The 19,862-nt window shown below is 34.1% G+C and overlaps 1 protein-coding gene across 1 annotated transcript in view; it reads right to left on the bottom strand.

Annotated features, from left to right (window-relative positions):
• The window catches only part of MGAT4D (MGAT4 family member D), a 58,096-nt gene that overhangs the window by 4,791 nt on the left and 33,443 nt on the right, over positions 1 to 19,862 (bottom strand). The window contains exons 6-11 of the mRNA XM_042935432.1: positions 16,093 to 16,206; positions 13,913 to 13,988; positions 11,875 to 11,989; positions 8,774 to 8,904; positions 4,762 to 4,869; positions 3,262 to 3,427 (exon numbers count right to left, since the gene is read on the bottom strand). Of these exons, the coding sequence (XP_042791366.1) occupies positions 3,413 to 3,427; positions 4,762 to 4,869; positions 8,774 to 8,904; positions 11,875 to 11,989; positions 13,913 to 13,988; positions 16,093 to 16,206 (559 nt within the window). The 3' untranslated portion in view covers positions 3,262 to 3,412. The remainder of the gene's footprint in view (positions 1 to 3,261; positions 3,428 to 4,761; positions 4,870 to 8,773; positions 8,905 to 11,874; positions 11,990 to 13,912; positions 13,989 to 16,092; positions 16,207 to 19,862) is intronic.

Raw genomic sequence — 19,862 nt, 5'->3', positions numbered from 1 at the left:
ATGATTAAATGTCTTTGCCTCTGGTGAGTCAGATAAGGATGGGGAAAATGCAGAGGATTGTTGCTCTTTTTGTTAATGTTCAGCCGGATATATGTACATTATTTAATAAATATAAACAAAGCTAAAAATCTGATACGATTGAATTTTATTGCATTTTGAAACGCACCCTTTGGAAAATGGAAGGGGTAACCCATTCTGCAGCTCTTTCATCAGTTTGGAAACACCTAATTTTAAATATCTAAAAATGTTAGCAAAAGGACAGTTCCCTATTTCCCTGAAATTGTTTTTGATAGGGAAATCTGGTTGCAGTGGAGGGTGCTGAAGGCATTTCAAATTCCTAATGTGGGAGGGAAAAAATGAGGTGGTGGTGGTCTCTTGCTGTTCTTGCAGGAAAGAAGGGAGACCTTCCGAAAGGAGCTTGTTAGAAAGACAGGTGACTGAGAGGGTAACAGATAAAGAAGTTGCCTGGGAAATTTGTTACCTGCGCTACCTTCTTCAAATTTTGCTGACCTCAGTCCCACTAAAAAAATAAATAAAACAAACAAACAAACAAACAACATGATGCAGGTCTAATTGAACTCACAGAATGCAGGGTTATCTTCATGGAAATGCACCCACATTTTCATGGTGAAGTGGTATGTATATAAATAATGCATACTTTTGGTTATATACTATGTACCTTTTTAATTTATTTTTATTTTTTTTAAGATTTTGATGATTTTTATTAGTAGTTTATTTATTTTTTAATTTACATCCAAGTTAGCATATGGTGCAATAATGATTTCAGGAGTACATTCCTTAATGCACCTTACCCACTTAGCCCATCCTCCCTCCCACAACCCCTCCAGCAACCCTCTGTTCTCTATATTTAAGAGTCTCTTATGTTTTGTCCCCCTCCCTGTTTTTATATTATTTTTGCTTCCCTTCCCTTATGTTCATCTGTTTTGTATCTTAAAGTCCTCATATGAATGAAGTCATATGATATTTGTCTTTCTCCAACTGACTAATTTCGCTTAGCCTAATACCCTCTAGTTCCATTCACATAGTTGCAGATTGTGCCCCTTTTACTGTTGAAGTATCAAATGTTAATTCTGCATGAACACCCTTCCATCCATAGAAATCATTCTGAGGGAGTGTCAGATGGAAAGCATATGAGACCAGATGAGAAGGGGAAGTTTTCAAATTCTAAAACACACTGGCACCAGCTACTAACAAAGGTGAGAGTAGCTCTAAGGATGACCCAAACTGAAGAGACAGTGGATATAGGGGAACAGGCAAGGGCCCTGGGGTTAACTGGAGAGTCACAGTTGGAATATACATGCTTATGCAGAGCAGCAGACGTCAGAAACGACCACAGATCGACCATAGAAACTATGCAGGAATAAGAAATTTAAAAAAAATATTTTAAAAATATTAGAATCCTCAGAGGGTTAAGTAGAAGTATTTCAATCATAAAATAAGAACCAAGGGTTATAAAAGAGGACAATGACATTAGGAGAACAAAAGGAGTTCTTCAGACATTAAAGCTACAATAGCAAAAACAAACAAACAACCAAACCAACCAATCAATGAAAACTGCCCTCCTTCCCAAAAAACAAAACAAAAAAAAAGCACTCATAAAAAGGATATAAGCCAAAATTCAGAAAAACTTTCAGACAGTGAAGCAAATAGAAAGAAAATAGGAAGGAGAAAGTAAGAGACAGAGAGAACATCAATCTAAGGAATCTTACATTTGAAATAGGGTTCCTTAAAAAGAGCATAGAAAACAGAGGGAGAAATTTATCAACAAAATAATTTCTGAATATTTTCCCAAATCGAAACACGAGTTTTCATATTAAAAAGCCCTACCAAATATTAAGCACAATAGATAAAAATAGACCTATCTTATCATCATGAAATTGTACAATCTCAAATAGAAGAAAAGTTTTAAAGGTCTACAGATGGGAAAATTGGTCTGATACCAAGAAACAGGAATTAGAATGGCTTTAACTACTTTTCATCAGTTACAGTCTTGAATACCTTAAAAAATCAGAATTCAGAATCTTTTGCCTAACCAACCTAACAATTAAGTTTGATAGACTGCAGTCATTTTAAGATGTTTTAGTTTTCCAAGAATTTACCTTCTACACAATCTTTCTCAAGAAATTACCAGGGAGAGGGGAGTGTGCTTTACTAAAACAAATGAGTTGACCAAGAATGATACAGATTTGAGATATAGAAAACCGCAAAATCAACTGCCTGTTTCCTAAGATATATGCTAGAGCTGGTCAGAAGGCTGCAGGAGAGAGATTTTTCAAGGTTAGGAAGTGGTAGAAATGCAGAAAAGCATTCAACAATATTCAACATTCAGCCATGATTTTTAAAATGTTTGAATACATCAGGAACAGATTTAGATAATTCGCAGGGAATCTGAGGATGAATTAGTGATAAGTACATTGAAATAAAGCAAATTTAAAACAAAAAAAAGCTGCATAATAAAGGAAAAATGGAGCATACTATGCAGTTTAAGTGTAAACAGGTTTTATATTCTCGTTATGAAATCATTGAATACTGAACTAAGCAATGACATAACTATATGGACAGAGTGGAGGTTTGGGTGGAGTGACCTGTATCAAGGTGAAAATCTTTCATTCGTTGAAAGGCACTGTTAAGAAAATGAAAGAGCAAGTCATAAGCTGAGACCATGTATGTACAAACAAAAGTAAACAGGTGAACAACCCACTTTTTTAAATGGGCAAATACTCAGACATTTCATAAACTATATACTACATTTCATTAAAATCCATATTTGGTAAAAATCTATATTTCATTATATACACACACACATACATATATACATACATACAACTAGCACATGAAAAGATGCTCAACATCATTTGCCATCAAAGAAATGCAAATTAAAATCATAATGAGATATCAGGATCTGCCTTTTCTAGAATTCCACATTGAATCATAGAGTATATAGTCTTTTGCATCTGGCTTTTTTCATTTAGCACAGTGTTTTAGAGATTCATCCATAGTGTTGCATCTATTGATAAGAATGAGGCTTCAAACTGAGATCTATTGTCTCCAAATTCATTGTATGTATACAGTATATGATAAAAAGGAAAAGAAAATACTTATTATTCTCAAACAAAATATTAGAGAGTATATCAGAAAGTTATATGTATAAAGTTTTAAAAATACACAAAATATGATTATAAAATAAGGCTAAAAATATCTGATAATTTTCTATATATTTATATCAATCTTTATACTTACCACTATATTATCAAAGGCTTCATTTTTTATATGAGATAGTCTCTTAGCCACTATGAAGAAAGTTGAGAACTAAGACTAATCCTCATTATGTCATTTTTTCCAAAGAATGATGCTGATCATTTTTAAAGAAGGTACTCGAATTATGAAACTCTTAATAATAAATATCCTGTTAGAAAATTTTAAAATAATATGATTAAATAATTATAATAATTAAAGTAATATATATTTTAAAAATATACAATCCACATTGGACATGTCACTAAATTGTTATTTATTTCTATTTTACATGGTGTGAGGTATAAAAAGGTTAAGAGCTAGGTTATAACATTAAAATATGAGTGATTAGATAAATATTCTACTTTATCGGTTGTAAATTTACAAAGGTAAGGTTAAAACAGCTCATCAAGCAAAAAAATACAATGCAAGAAAAGAGTTCCATTATAACAGCACCAACAAATAGAATGGTATAGACCAATTTCTTTCTGCATCACCTGCAGCTATGTTTTATGTATTTTTATGGTGTTATTTTTTGCATGCAGATTCATAAATTTTCAATATACCAGACACTTGTCTGTTTTGCTTAATGAATACTTTCAATCTAGAATTTCACCTTGCATAATAGCTAATAGCTAACATCTACTAAATTCACACTATGTTTCAGGCAGTGTTCCAAAGAACTCAGTACAATAAATATATAGAGATAAGGAGTAGAAAAGGTGGAAGGAGGGCTGATCATAAATAATGAATGAAATGATGAGAGTATGTGCACGTGCATTTCTCTCATTTCAACTGCCAAAGATTAAAGCAATCATTTGCTTTGTTGTGTGAAGAAATGAAGGGAGAGATGTCAATAGTATTTCAAAGGTGGAAAACATCTTAAGGATCATCTAATTTAAACTTCTCCCTCTTACAGACTGAAGAGAGCACAGAGGACATAGGTCACCGTAACTAAAAACTAGGTGTTTTGACTCCGAAGTCTTTGCTTCTTCTACCCTACCAAGATGCTAATTCAATTATAAATAACATTGTTTCCAAAAATGATGGAAAATTTAAGAATGATAAAAACCAAACAATACCAAAAAATCAAATTTTTGTTGATACAATAAATAGTGATCTGAAATAAGAATGTTGATACATCTAAATTAGATAATAGGGACATTTTATTTGGAAATATTCTTGTCTAATTTTAAATATTAGACTAAAATAGTGAGTATATTATGATTTTTAAAACATGTTTTTAGTCATTACTTGAATTGCACAGCTGTTACATAATAGTAAGGCAAAGAAGTTAACATAGGCTAGATTTTTCTAACCATGACAGATAACTTGGGTCTTGAAAAGATGATTGCTCTTCACAACATATAGCTATTGTAAGATGAACTATGTTTAAACAACCATATTTCACAGTCTGTCTCATGTTTCCATCTCTCCTTTCCTGAACAATATTTTATAAGTTCACAAGACATTATATATTACTCAAGTAACATTTCAAAATCTTACTTTGGAATATTGTTCTCTTCCAGGGAATGATGACTGTATACCCACATGCTGGAAAAGAGAAGGTTTATATCGAATACGAATTTGCTTATTTCGTTCTGCACATTTTTCCTGGGGAAAAAGAGAAACAATAATCTTCTGTAACAACCCAAATACTCCTTTTTATTGCTTTTATGGATGGAAGAATTCTGTATTATATTAGTTTTTGCCAGAGTTCTATTTTAATACTTAAACATTAAATAAAACTTTATTACTTAGATTTTTCTTCATAAGAATAATAAAAGTTGAGGTACAAAAAGGTGTTAGTTAAAGCATGTATTTTCTTGAACTCTGTCATAGAAAATCAGGCTACTGCTGTACCAACTATAATTTTCCACTCCCTTCTTGTTATTTCAACAACATAAATGAAATTTTTTGTATTTTTCTATCCATTCTCTCAGACTATATTATTCTTTGTCTTTTCATATTAATTAATTCCTACACTGTTACACCCCCCTCAATGTATTAAGTAGAAAAAAAACATGATTAAAACAACCAATATTATGCTTTATAGAAAAAAGATTTGGTTAATCTCATTAAAAATAAAAATAAGAAAGATGACCTGTGAAACCACCCCTTAATATTACAAGCAAACATTTGAAATTATTATGATCACTGAGAATTACTTTACATACTGTATACTTAAAAATTCGTAAAAATACATCTCAAATTTATATACTCAATATATTCAAGTATAATTAACATAGTGTTGTATCAATTTCAGGTACACAATATAATGATTCAACAATTCTATATATTTCTTAGTGCTCATCAAGATAAGTGTCCTCTTAATCCCCTTCACCTATTTCTCCTATCTCCCCACCCACCTCCCCGCTCTGGCAACCACCAGTTTGTTCTCTACATTTAAGGTTCTGTTTGTCAATCTCTTCATTTGTTTGGTTTCTGAAATTTCCCATGAGTAAAATATTATGGTATTTGTATTTCTCTGATTTATTTTACTTAGTATTATACCCTCTAGGTCCACCCATGTTGTTGCAAATGGCAAGATTTCATTCTTTTTTATGGCTGAGTAATTTTCCATTGTATATATACCACACCTTTATCCACTCTATTGATGGATACTTGGGTTGCTTCCATATCTTGACTATTGTAAATAATGATGCAATAAACACAGGGGTGCTTATATCTTTTCCAATTAGTATTTTGTTTTCTCTGGGTAGATATCCAATATTGGAATTACTAAGTCATATGGTAATTCTATTTTTAATTTTTTGAGGAGACTCCATACTGTTTTCCACAGTGGCTTCACCAATTTGCATTCCCACCAATAGTGCACAAGGGTTCCTTTTTCTCCACATCCTTGTCAACACATGTTATTTCTTGTGTTTTCTATTTTAGCCATTCGAACAGGTGTGAGGTGCTATTTCATTGTGGTTCTGATTTGCATTTCCCTAATAATGAGTGATGTTGAGCATCTTTTCATTGTGTCTGTTGGTCATCTGCATGACTTCTTTGGAAAGTATTCAGGTTATCTGCCCATTCTTTAATCGGATTAGTTGGGAGTTTTTTGGTGCTGAGTTGTATAAGTTATTTATATATTTTGGATATTAACCCTTTATCTGATATATTATTTGCAAATATCTTCTCCCACTTGGTACATTGCATTTTTGCAATCTTTAAACAGCAGGCTTACTTAAATGTATTTCTACTCAGTACAAACATGTAGGAAAGTATTATATTAAAGGATTGTTTTTATAACTGTAAAGTATTTAAATAATCTAGAGTTAATTTAATTTGAAACTAAGGTTAGGTAAAATTAGTTGAGGAGTTAAAAACCAGCAAATATGATAATATTTGCTAAGCTATTAATAGAAGTTCTAATGAGATGGCATTATCAAATGTTGGCTTCCCACAAAATGCCCTTTTAGCTCTGCTAAAGGAAAGCTGAGTTAATTGCTTATTGCAGTAAGGGAGAAACTACCTTAGCAGTGTCTACTCAAGTGTTGTGCTTATTTTTTAATTGGGTTATTTTCCTGTTATTGAGTTTTGGGAATATTATATATGTTGTGAATACAAGTCCTTGTTGTATATGGAATTTACAAATATTTCTTCATAGTCTGTGGTATGTTATCCTCTAACAGTAAAATTTACAGTACAAAAGATTTGAATTTGATGAAATCTAATTTAGTAATTTAAAAAAATGGATCATAGTTTTAGTATCATGTCTAAGAACTCTTCTCCTGGATCCTGAAGATATTTTTTTACACTTCTAAAGGTTTTAAAGTTTGTTTTATATTTAGATAGGTGATCTACTTTGAAATAATGTTTTTATCAAGCAAGATGTTTAGGTTGATATGTAGATGTTGGTATGTATATACATATCTACATATCTACATATGTACATACCTATCTACATATCAACCTAAACATCTTGCTTACATACATACTTATCTGCATATCACATTTACACACATCCAATCCATGATCATGGTATGTCTATTTCTTTCATCAGCATTTTTAGGTTTTCAGCATATAATCTACATATCTTGTTAGTACACACACACACTCATACATATGCATCATGATAGTCTCTATTATTGATAATTTGTTTTTGAGTCTTCTTTGTCAATCTTATCAGTTTTCTTGCTCTTTTCAAAGAACTACTTTTATGTTTTCAATTTTGTTGCTTTCGGACTTCATAGCTAATATTTTCTTACTTCTGCTTGATTTGGGTTGATTTTGCTATTTCTAGTTTCTTAAAGTGGAAGCTGACATTATTAATGCAAAATCTTTCTTCTCTTCTAAGATAAAGATTTCTTCTAGGATAAATTTCTCCTTAAGCAGTGCTTTAGCTGAATCCCACAAATTTTGATAGGTTGTATTTTCATTTCATTCTATTCAAAGTATTTTCTAATTTCCTTTGAGACTTCCTCTTTCGTTCATGGTTTATTCAGCAGTGTATTGTTTAAATTCCAAGTGCTTGCAGATTTTCAGTTATCTTTCTGTTATTAATTTCTTCTTTTTAAATGTTTATTTATTTTGAGAGAGAGAGCGAGCAGGGGAGGGGCAGAGAGAAAGGGAGACAGAGAATCCCAAGTAGGCTCTGCACTTCAGCACAGAGCCTGATGCAGGGCTCAAACTCACGAATCACAAGATCATGACCTGAGCTGAGGTCAGATGCTTAACCGATTGAGCCACCCAGGAGTCCCCATGTGTATTTTAAAATAATGTGTTTTGTATTGCTGTTGGACGTAGTGCTTTTTAAATATCAATTAAATCCAGATGGTAGATGGTGTTGTTCAATTCTTTTATCTCACTGCTGATTTTCTACACACCAGTTCTGTTCTTGAGAGAGGAGTGTTGAAGTCTCCAACTATAATTGTAGACTAATCTATTTCTCTCTTTAATTCTGTCATCTTCCAATCATGCATTTGAGTCTCTCTTATTAGATGCATACACTTTTAGGATTGTTGTATCTTTTTGGTGATTTGACTCTTTTACCAGTATATAGTATCCTTCTTGATCCCTGGTCAAATTTTTTGGGTTTTGGCACCAAAGTCTACTTTGATATTAATATAGCTAGTACAGATTTCTTTTTGTTATTGTCTGCGTGGTATTTATTTTTCCATCTTTTACTTTTAACCTATGTATTTCATTATATTTTAACTGAGTACAGACAGCAATAATTGCATTGTGTTTTTTAATCCATTCTGATGAACTATCTCTTAGCTGGCATATTTTGGCCACTTATATGTGATGTAAATATTGACATATTTGATTTGTATCTATCATTTTATTATTGTTTGTTTGTCACTTTTCTTCCACTTTTCACTAAATTTGTGGCCTCTCATTACTTCATGTAGTAGGTATAAGTGTCAGTAAAAATTCTGGATACCAGACTTAAAAACTAGTGCACTCATCAGGTTTAGTTCTGTAAACAAATTTCAGGGAATTACATTAGACAGATAGTATTTTCCTAAAATAGTTTGTATTTACAAAGTAAAGAAATACTCACAGGAGTCTCTCCTGGGTTACACATCTTTACCTGAAAAATATCCCCCAAAAGCAAATCTATGGGTTTATCTTTGTAGAACATTAAAAAAAAACGCACCAAGTCAGTTAAGTCCTCAGATTTAAATAGCTTTCCTACGAAGAAAAAGTAAACAAATCCAAATAACTCTCGAGTGTTTATACCATATATTATAAAATAACCCTTATATATAGTTGTTCATTCTATTAACAAGAGAAAGGACGAAAAAATCATTAAAAATTAAATATATCCTTATATAAGTATATCCTTAAAGCATTCATGAAGTTGAAGGATAATAAAATAATATATCTGCTTAAGTATTACAGATTACCACTTCTGGGAGAGAGAAGTGTGAAGCAGGTTTAGAATAGTGAATACCCTCAGGAAACCAATTTTGATAACCAATGAGGATCAATTTCTAAGTCTTGTGAAAGATACATACATAAAATGAAATGTACAGAAGCTATAATTTTTACTTCATTTTGTAGAAGTGGATCTATAACCTGACTTTTGTAGAACTTTATCAATCTACCACATTTTTTATGTTTAGTATTTAATTTTGATTAAAATATAGCATTATTTCAATATTTGAGCATCATTTTATAAGAATTAAAAAAAATTTTTTTTAACATTCATTCATTTTTGAAAGGCAGAGAGAGACAGAGCGTGAATGAGGGAGGGGCAGGAGAGAGGGAGACACAGAAACAGAAGCAGGCTCCAGGCTCTGAGCTGTCAGCACAGAGCCCAACGCGGGCTTGAACTCACGGACCGTGAGATCATGACCTGAGACAAAGTCGGCTGCTTAACCGACTGAGCCACCCAGGCACCCCTCATTTTATAAGAATTTTATTTCTATCTTATATTTGTGATACTTAAAGATTTGCTATACTTTAAAGTAGGATATTTCCTTAGGTCCAATTGCTTTCTTCTAATATACTGCATCTTTGATTTTAAAATGAAGTTGAAGATATAAGATTCAGGTAAATGTTAAAGTAAATAGTGTAAAATACACCTATTTAATAAATATGATAGTAGGAAGTAATCATGCTTCCTTTTCTTTACTAGGAGTTGAATCTGTATGAGTTATTTAATCAAATGTATAGTTATATTTTAATTTTTTGGTTTTTATATAGTAACCAAAGTAAGTGATTTAATGATGGAAATAGTTGAATCAATATTTGTCTTTTCCTTATCTGCTGTCAGCATGCTGTAAAATTCTATTTAGCAAACTCATATTTTTGGTAATATTGAGTAAGAAAATTGTTAGTTTTATAACAACACTAACAACAAAAAACAAAACTGTTGTAAACTTAAGCTTAAATAAGACTTCAGCATTACATATACAATGCTCCTTGTTCAGTGTGCTCTTGGTCAGAATGTGAATATTCTCCAGCCTTCTCACACCGGGCTTTGATGAGAAAGATACAAAAAATTTCAAATTTTCACAGTAATGTATCAACAAAATTACTTCCTCTTCAAGCTTATCAGGTATTGCTGTTACCTATAATTTTTCCTCGTATTTAAATCAAAGCTGAGCATAAACCTTTGGGGTTTCAAAATTGGATTCTGCAATACTTGACAGAAAGTATGGAAAAGAAAGTTATCAAGTAAGTATATGAATAACAGATTTCACTAGCAATCAGAGAAATTCTTAACACTCCTCCCAATGGCAAAAATAAATAAATAAAAAATGATGTAATAAAATCACATGTTGTCAAGCATATGGGGAGGTGGGAACTCATACGCACTGCTTAGGGGACTATAAACTGTACAGCCAATCTGCAAAGTAATCTGGCATGACTTAGAAACACAGTCATATTCACCCTCAGTGGTCCTGATCCAGGGGACAAAATATGTCACTTCATTTCTTTGTGGCAGCAGAGAGTTGGGAGCAAAGTTGACCGCTTTGAGGACGGAGAAGTCAAATGCATTATTATGTGGGGCGTATGCAACAGCAGTAAGAAACAATAAACTAAATTGACACAAATCAACATGTTGACAGTTTCAAAATCTAGTTTTGAGGACAAAAATGTTAAGGGGCATGAAGAGGGATATCACATCACCATTTATGTAAATTTTAAACAGATAAAAACATGATAAACACCAATATAAGCATATTTATATGTATACTTTGTTTTAAACATTTTAAAATGTCTATTATTTATTTTCGAGAGCGAGAGACAGACAAAGCACAAGCAGGGGAGGGGAAAAGAGAGGGGAGTCACAGAATCTGAAGCAGGTTCCAGGCTCTGAGCTGTCAGCATAGAGCCCGATGCGGGGCTTGAACTCACAAACTGTGAGATCGTGACCTGAGCAGAGGTCTGACGGTTAACCGACTGAGCCACCTAGGTGCCCCTATATGTACACTTTGAACATATTAGAATGGAAGCCTATTGGGGGGTGGGAGGAAGTGGGAGTAGGGACTGGGCATAAAATGAAAGAACAAAGTAAAAGAGGGCTCCTGTATGAAAGCAAGGATGATATGCACCATGAAATAGTGTGGTAATTCAACTTGCGGCCTCAAGGTTCAAACAAAAGAAAAAGTATAGGAGGGAGGGTAGAAAGAGTGGAAGGAAGAAGAAAGAAAGTCTATAAAAGAATTTTTTTTAAAAATCCCATGATTGGCCCAATTTTAGGTATTCTTCCATGGTGGGTATGATTCACATAGTTTTATACTTTTCTAAGTATGTCACATTTGGCATACTGGAAATTACCAGGAATTTAGAGTACGGTAGTCCTAAATCAGAATTCCTGTCTTACAACTTTAATTCTTTGAGTTTTCATGTAAAATAGAGCAGTACCCCTTAGTCACTGAGTTAACATGTGGGCCAGACTTGCAGCAAGCATTTAGCAAGTAGTAGCTTTCTTACATTTTCATCACATGTATAGGCTGCTTATTTATATTGTCTATCTCAGGAAGATTGGTTTAAAAATACATTTACTGAAACTCAAGATACTTGAATTTGATCTTACTGTTAAATTAACAGTATCTTCACAGAAATCATGCCATTCCTTTCCGTTAAGTAACAAACTAATAAGTTTAAGAAATTTTAAGATTATTGTGTGCTAGAAAATACAAGGCTTACCTATGAATCCAAGAATTGAAAACTCAATATAAAACCAATTATTTGAAGTGATATTATGCACAAAATCTGTGATTTTTGTAAAGTACATCTTTTTAGCTACGATATCATCTTCTAGCTGGAAAAAAACAAAAGTCATTAGTTCCTTTGATGCTTCCATTGAATAAATTGCATTTGCTTGAGAACTGAAAATACTTTCTCAATAGAATACACTGAAAAACCAGTTTTTATGAGGTTATTTTATTTTTAGTTCAATTCACTGAGGGTATTTACTATTAGTTAGTTTTCACTTTGAGATTCTAAGACCAGAGATGAGGTTTCTTTCCTAAGTAGTAATATGCAACACTCAATCTAAATCCTCATTGAAAAAAATCTATTTATCCGAATCTATTTACATCCTTACAAATACTTCCGTTCCCAGTTTAAGCCTAACTAGCTTTATGTTTGAGATGATAGGCGCCAGGTCCTGTCACAAGAGAACCAGGGACTGTGCTTGGCAATGAGATGATGAAAGGGAACTGACACTCTCATCCACAACTAGCTGGGTAGATGTATGTTGGTACACATAAGCCTAAGAATAGTTCTCCATAAGAGAGGGGGAAAGAGAAACTAGAATTTTCTCCTAAAAAATATTTATTTATTTATTTATTTATTTTGAGAGAGAGAGAGAGGGAGAGGAAGAGCACGAGCGGGGCGGGGGGGGGGGGGGTGGGGGTGGGGGGGGGTGTGAAAGAGAGAGGGAGACAAGACAATCCCAGGCAGGTTCTGTGCTGGCAGCACGGAGACCAACTCGAAACTCCATCTCATGGGAACTGGAGAGTGTGATGCTAAGTGAAATAAGCCATACAGAGAAAGACAGATACCATATGGTTTCACTCTTATGTGGATCCTGAGAAACATAACAGAAACCCATGGGGGAGGGGAAGGAAAAAAAAAAAAAAAAAAAAAAGAGGTTAGAGTGGGAGAGAGCCAAAGCATAAGAGACTGTTAAAAACTGAGAACAAACTGAGGGTTGATGGGGGGTGGGAGGGAGGGCAGGGTGGGTGATGGGTATTGAGGAGGGCACCTTTTGGGATGAGCACTGGGTGTTGTATGGAAACCAATTTGACAGTAAATTTCATATATTAAAAAAAATAAAATAAAATAAAAAAAAAAAAAAAAAAAAAAAAAAAAAAAAAAGAAACTCCATCTCATGAACTGTGACATCATGACCTAAGCTGAAATCAAGAGTTAGACACTTAACATACTGAGGCACCCAGGCTCCCCTAGAATTTTATTCTTTTAATTTTGTATATATTGTGGGTAATCTATACAATAAGAGGGCCTCCTAAATGATTCAGAAAAATGTGGAAATCCGCAAGCACGTTACCAGAGCACAAACTAGAATCACATTGTTTCAAATTGGGAAGAATACATTGGGTGGATGTCATGTTTCTGTTAACCAGAAATCAAAAGGCTCTTTTTTTTTCTTCTGGTAAAAGAGAAAGACCTTGCTTCAGGCTTTTTTCTAACGTTTCTCTCATCTCCAGTGGTATCTTACAAACTCTTCTTACAACTGCACATTGTCACATATAGTGAAGTATATACTCACGGCTGAAACATAAAACTCTTTATTTAACAATATGCCAGAATTCAGGGGATCCAAACTATATACAGTTTATTTATTTCAGAAATATAGTAAGGCACTGTAGAAGTGGGTAGAACATAAAATACAAGAGGAGACAATGTAGGGTACCAATGGCGTATATTAAGTGTTCAAAATGTTTGTTTAATGTAATAAATTTGTGGCGAGAGAAATGTAGGGAGCATAATTTCTATTTTTTTCTAACTTGAGAAGTTCTTTTCAGTTTGCTTCAGGTAACTATGATTTCCTCTGTTAATAGTAAACCCTGCTAGAAGACTTAGTTCAAATCAACTTTCAACTTCCTTTTGGCATTTTCTTATTTTCTGAATACATAGTAAGGTGGAGGAATACAAGCAGGAAGGAAGGAGAACATAATACTTCCACTTTAAATTATACATATATATACCAAGGTCTTACCTGTAAATAATACATGGCCTTTGGTTGGGCATACAGCATCAAAAAACAAAAATCCAGTACTTGTTTGATGCGCCAACTAAAGATAAATAATAAAATCTGTTAATATTTGTCATTATTATATAATTATTTATAAGCACACCAGTAATTAAACACAAACTTTGTTTAGCCCTTTGCTAACATGGAGTACTGTCTACAGTAAGTGAAATTGAGTGTTACACTGAAAAGTTACATCAAAAAGGTTCCCATCTTCATTTAGTGGCCGATATCTGCCATCGCTAAACTAGAACAAGCATAATCTATTAATTTTACGTTTTGGTCAGTTAATTTTTGATCTGTACAAGAAAGTTAATATCCTTTCTCATCTTAGGTCCTGTTCAAATAAAAGTAAGAAGAAACTTGATTCTAATTTAACACTAAGCTAGATGCAAGGCCAGTTCCTTAAGATACAAAGAACAATACACAATGCACCTCTCGCCCTTCTGGGTTTCATAATCTTCTATGAAAATATGGAAAAATAATAAGATCTGAATGATTAGATAAGTGATATACAAAGACGTTGGCAATGATGATGTAACATAAGACAGGGCGGGTGGAGCAGGGAGCAGGGCATTCAGGTGAGAGGACCAGTATCGCAAAGACATGAAGCATGTGAGAGAGCCTGCCACCTTAGATCTACAGCACCAAGAATGGATGGAAAAGAAGCTGACGATGGTAAGGTGGGAAGAGACCAGATCACGAAGGAAACTTTGCACCTGATCTCCTATGAAAAGGGATTCTTCTGTCTACACTATGGAGAATGAATTGGAAGACAGGCTAGGTGAGGCTTAGGGAAAGCAAACAGATCATTAATCGCCTGAAGCAGAGGAATGGTCCAGAGCAGAGGAATGGGAAGGAGAGGGATGATGCAGAGAGAGATTTTTTTTTAAATAAATGTTTATTCACTTTTGAAAGAGAGAGTGTGAGTGGGAGAGGGGCAAAGAGAGAGGGAAACAGAATATGTAAAGCAGGCTCCACGCTGACAACAGCAAGACAGATGCGGGGCTCGAACTCACCAACTGTGAGATCATGACCTTAGCTGAAGTCGGGACACTCAACTGACTGAGCCACCCAGGCGCTCCAAGAGAGATTTTTTTTTAAAGAAGAAATGATAGAGACATAAAGGGCAGAAGGAAAAACAGGATCTAGAATGCCTCCCAGCTTTATGACTCTAAAAACTGACTACTTAATTAAAACAAAATCCTTAAGAGAGTTCCAGATTCTGACATACCATTTATTATTACAAAACAAAACACAGCTAAATGAGTTTCCTGGGATAAGATGTTTTTTCTGAATTCTGGCATTTCTTTTACTCTATTAAGTTTTGAGGAACCGAATTACTACATTTCTTATAATACCTTCCACATGTATAATCAAACAGTAGTGTTCCTTTGTACACATACAAACCTTTTAATTGTTCAAAATTCTTTCATAAATACTACCATATTTTATTCTCACCATGATTTTTCCAAATATACAATGTAGATTTTATTATACACACCAGAAAGTGGAAGCTAAGAAAACAAAGGCTAAATTGCCAGGATGACCAACAAACAGAAAAGCTGGAATTAGAAGGCACGTGTAATAATTTATAACCCCAGGCTTTTTTCCCCCATCATTATGCCCTTGCTAATTATCAGCTGAACATGTGAACACTGATAATCCAGTGCTGGTGGTAAATGTTTTCTGGGGAGTGGGGTGGGGATGAACCACGATTTGTAGCTCCTGCCCATTTCCATAGTGTAATTGCTCCTACCATCGCTGATTTCATGCTACCAACCTGACGTCGCTGGACGCAGACTGGGAAGGGACACACATAGTCATTCTTGCAAGAACTGACTGTGAAATGGGATCTATTAGATGCTGGTTCCAACAGTACATCCGATGACGTTTGTTATTTGAGAATACTGTCTTCTAATACATCATACCTAATTTTTTTTAATGTTTATTTATCTTTGAGAGAAAGATCCAGTGTGAATGGAGGAGGGAAAGAGAGAGAGGGAGACACAGAATCCAAAGCAGACTCCAGGCTCTGAGCTGTCAGCACAGAGCCCAACGCAGGGCTTGATCTCACAGACTGTTAGATCATGACCTGAGCTGAAGTCAGACACTTAACCGACTGAGCCACCCGGGTGCCCTGATACCTCTCTAATTTTCCTGAGTCCTCAGTTGACTGCTTGACATGTAACATGTTTGGATAAAAAAAGGCAGGTATTGAAATGACTTCCAAGGATCCAGACTTCAGCTGCCTTTTGAATCTGTAAACAGAAGTGGAAGTTTGTAATTGAATATTTGATTTACCAAATGAACAAATACTTAAAAAGAATGTCTTCATGCACGTCCATGTAATATTTTTATTCGAATTATTTCACAGGTTGATACATGATATCCACATTATGAAACTAATACTTTTTAGCTAAAGTATTTCTTTTATAAATTAGTGCACAATATAACAAAAAGTTAAAATATACAATATAAAATTAGTTTATTTTCATAAAAATTATAGGCACTTTAAATTTTTGCAAGTTTACAACCATATATATATACTAAAAGATTCAAAATAATGAAACTAGTGAGTTAGCCTAGAACATTAGGTGATTTTTAAAAATGCATAGTTTTGGGGCATCTGGGTGGCTCATTCAGTAAAGTGTTTGACTCTTAGTTTGGGCTCAGGTCACGATCTCACAGTTTGTGAGTTTGAGCCCTGCATCAGGCTCTGCACTGACAGCACACAGCCTGCTTAGGATTCTCTCTCTCCATCTTTCTCTGTCCCTTCCCCCATCTGTTCTATCTCTCTCTCTCTTTCAGTAAATAAATAAACTTAAAAAATAAAAAAATGCATACTTTTGAGTTTAATAAGATTCCTACTGGATAACAGCACTGTGGTTCCTGAAACTATAGACTCATCACAGCAAGCAAAGATTAAGGGTGACTCTTGTCCACACTCATTGGATGACTATGTATGCTTTTTATAATCTTTATTTTGTTGAGTGGAGGGATGGGATAAATGGATGATGGGTTTTGGGAAAGGCCCTTGTTGGGATGAGCACTGAGTGTTAAAAGTTAAGCGTCGAATCATTAAATTCTACTCCTGAAACAATCATCACACCATATGTTAACTAACATACAATGTATGTTGGATTTAAATAAAAATATATATTAAAATTGAAGAAAATTGAAAATTAAAAAAAAATTGTAAGTTAATATTTATAGACCATCATTAAAATGCACAACACACGGCTCACAAAAGCTGTTATACAAATCTTCCACCATCAAGGTAAAGGATGGGACACCAGTTAGAGCATTTTGAATGATTTTCCTTTAGAGAGAATACGACTTTAAGTGGGATTTACGTTTAGGCATTACATTATTTATTAAAATGTTAAAGTCTCGAGAAAATGTTTGTTTTTTACTAATAGGTGGAAAAGCAGGGCAGAGTTTTACATGCACAATCTCAATTATGTGCAAAATAGGCAGTTCTCACTTTGCATAATTCCAATACGAATGAATCTCAGTTACCATGTATTAGATAACACGTCTCCCTCAACAACACTGTTGGAATTTGAGTCATCATACTATATTCACCGCGAATAATTCCATAAACTACAAACTTGCTTCGGGCTCTTCAGCCCACATACCGCTACACAAATAACAAATGCACATCATCATCTCACCCCTTCTTCCAAAGTCTGTTGGCGCCTGATCACAGTGCTTGTGTCGCCTTCTTGTGACATTAGAATGCAGACAATTTTATTCCTTTTGTTTGCTTTTAAAATGGTTTCCAAATTTTTGAAATTGGTGTGTATCATGAGCATGGGGTGGCAGCAGCAGCATGTGCTACCAAGAATGTGGGGTTTGAACCCAGAAAAGGGTCTCTGCTAATTTTGCTTCCATCACTTACAAACTTTAACCAGCCATTTACTTGCTCTAACCTTCAGTTTCTTCATCTAGGAACCTAGATAAAACCTAGCATAGCGATACACTCCCCTCCAGGGAAAGAACTGTTCTACAGGTAACTCGATTCTAACGAGGCTCTATGCATCAGCGGAAGAGTTTCCGGTTATTTGCTTGTTGACTTATTATTTATTTAGGTGGGAGTGTAAATGGGGAAGTGCAGGAGATGAAAGTCTTCCTGAATCCTCTGATTTTATGGTGTATCAACTGGAAAGATTTTTAAACACTGATTTTAGTATGTTCCTTGGAGAGTAGAAAATGCTGGATCAAAGAAAAGAATGAGGAATTCTGCTTGCTTTGGGGTAAAAATTAGTAACACAATACCTACATTTTAAAAAAGTAAAATTGCATAACTTTGTACAACAATTTAGAATAGCAGAGGTACATGAAAATAACATTAAGTTGCAGCACATACAATCATCAAAAAATAGGATTACAGAAGCTTATAAATTTTGTCCTCTAGAAAATTTCATGCAAAGTCTCAAAACAACAAAGGCCCAGTTACAAATAATTTCTATCTTGATGGTATAATTTCCCATTACTGATAAAGATTCCAGGCTCATTTTTTTTTTCCCGTCTGTCTTAAGCAAGACCCTTGAATCTTGTGTGGTGACATCTTTCTAGGATTCTTTAAACCTTTTCTAGCTTATGAGGTTACGGATAGCATCAAAAGTCCTGGAGATAATGATACCAGAATTGCAAATTGCCAATGACTAGAGAAAATAATATAATTGTATGTTGTTGCCATTATAAATGAATAATTTTACCTTACAGTCATAAAAGTATGGAAACCATACAGCTTTACATTTTTATATAAAGCATATAGCTACATACAGTTTCATATAAGGTTATATATAACCTTAGTCGGGTCCTTTAACAATTACTATGTGGTCTCAAATTTAGGGTCAATAACATATAGAGCAATCTCTCATCAACCCCAACGAGAAGACCTAGAAAAAGGGTTTTGAGCTAAATTCAATACAGAAAAATGTAGGCATATAAATGAAAAGTTATGAGTCTACATTAAAATTTTAAATTATAGTTTTATTCTAGTCTCACAAAAAATAAAATTGTATTCCAACCCTTTATGCTGTATTGTTAACATTAATATCCTTATCATCATGCGAATCTTTTTGAATCATCTAATACAGTTCTCTGATACACATGATCTTCAAGCCTAGCTAAAATACCAGTTAGTGACATCGTCTTTGTACATTTTATAGCAAAACGTAAGTATCCCTATACATCAAGTAATATTTTTGTGATCTCCACAAGTAACCATATACTAGAATTCTTTTTTAAAGTCATCTTCAAAAGTTTTGCAATTATGCAAAGACTTCCCCAGGAATTGTTTATAAACCTCTACCTTCTTTGTAACGGATCCTATTAAGACTCCCTTATAAGGACCAACCTAGTATAGACTGAAGTCATTTCAGGCTAATGTGTATTCTCCAAATAGTGGATTATTATGCAGAGTAAAGCAACCAAGAGAGCATATCCTGGATTAGGAGAACATTTCAAGTATGAGGCAACTTTTCTCCTGAGCAATCTTTTTTGGGAAAAAACAGACATATATGGGTGTTTTCCTTAATCTCGCCCAGCTCTATCTCCCTCCACACACAACATCTACTTCGAGGCTTCACTACCATTCTCCAGTTCAAGCTCACTGCCAATAAATCCCTCATTCTCAACATACTATTTTTCTTTCACAGGGAACAGCCTTTAAGGATGGAATTCTTTAGTTTCACCCTCCTTTCTCAAACTAATTATTTTTTTCTGCTCCTTCACCTGTTCTTACTGTTTTCCCCCTCATCGTAGCTTAGTCCGGCCTAAAAGTCCTTCCACATGTGCCTGGTATCCACTGCCCCTAGACCTTGTCCATCAGCTTCCTCCCATGGATGAGATCACATATAAAACCACTCCCGGAGCCCCATCTCCAGACCTCCCCTAACACAAGTTT

Source organism: Panthera leo, chromosome B1 (genome assembly GCF_018350215.1).
Source record: "Panthera leo isolate Ple1 chromosome B1, P.leo_Ple1_pat1.1, whole genome shotgun sequence".
In the NCBI taxonomy this organism is placed as follows: Eukaryota; Metazoa; Chordata; class Mammalia; order Carnivora; family Felidae; genus Panthera; species Panthera leo.
The sequence above is the reverse complement of the archived record's forward strand: the minus strand, read 5'-3'. Positions and strand labels throughout refer to the sequence as shown.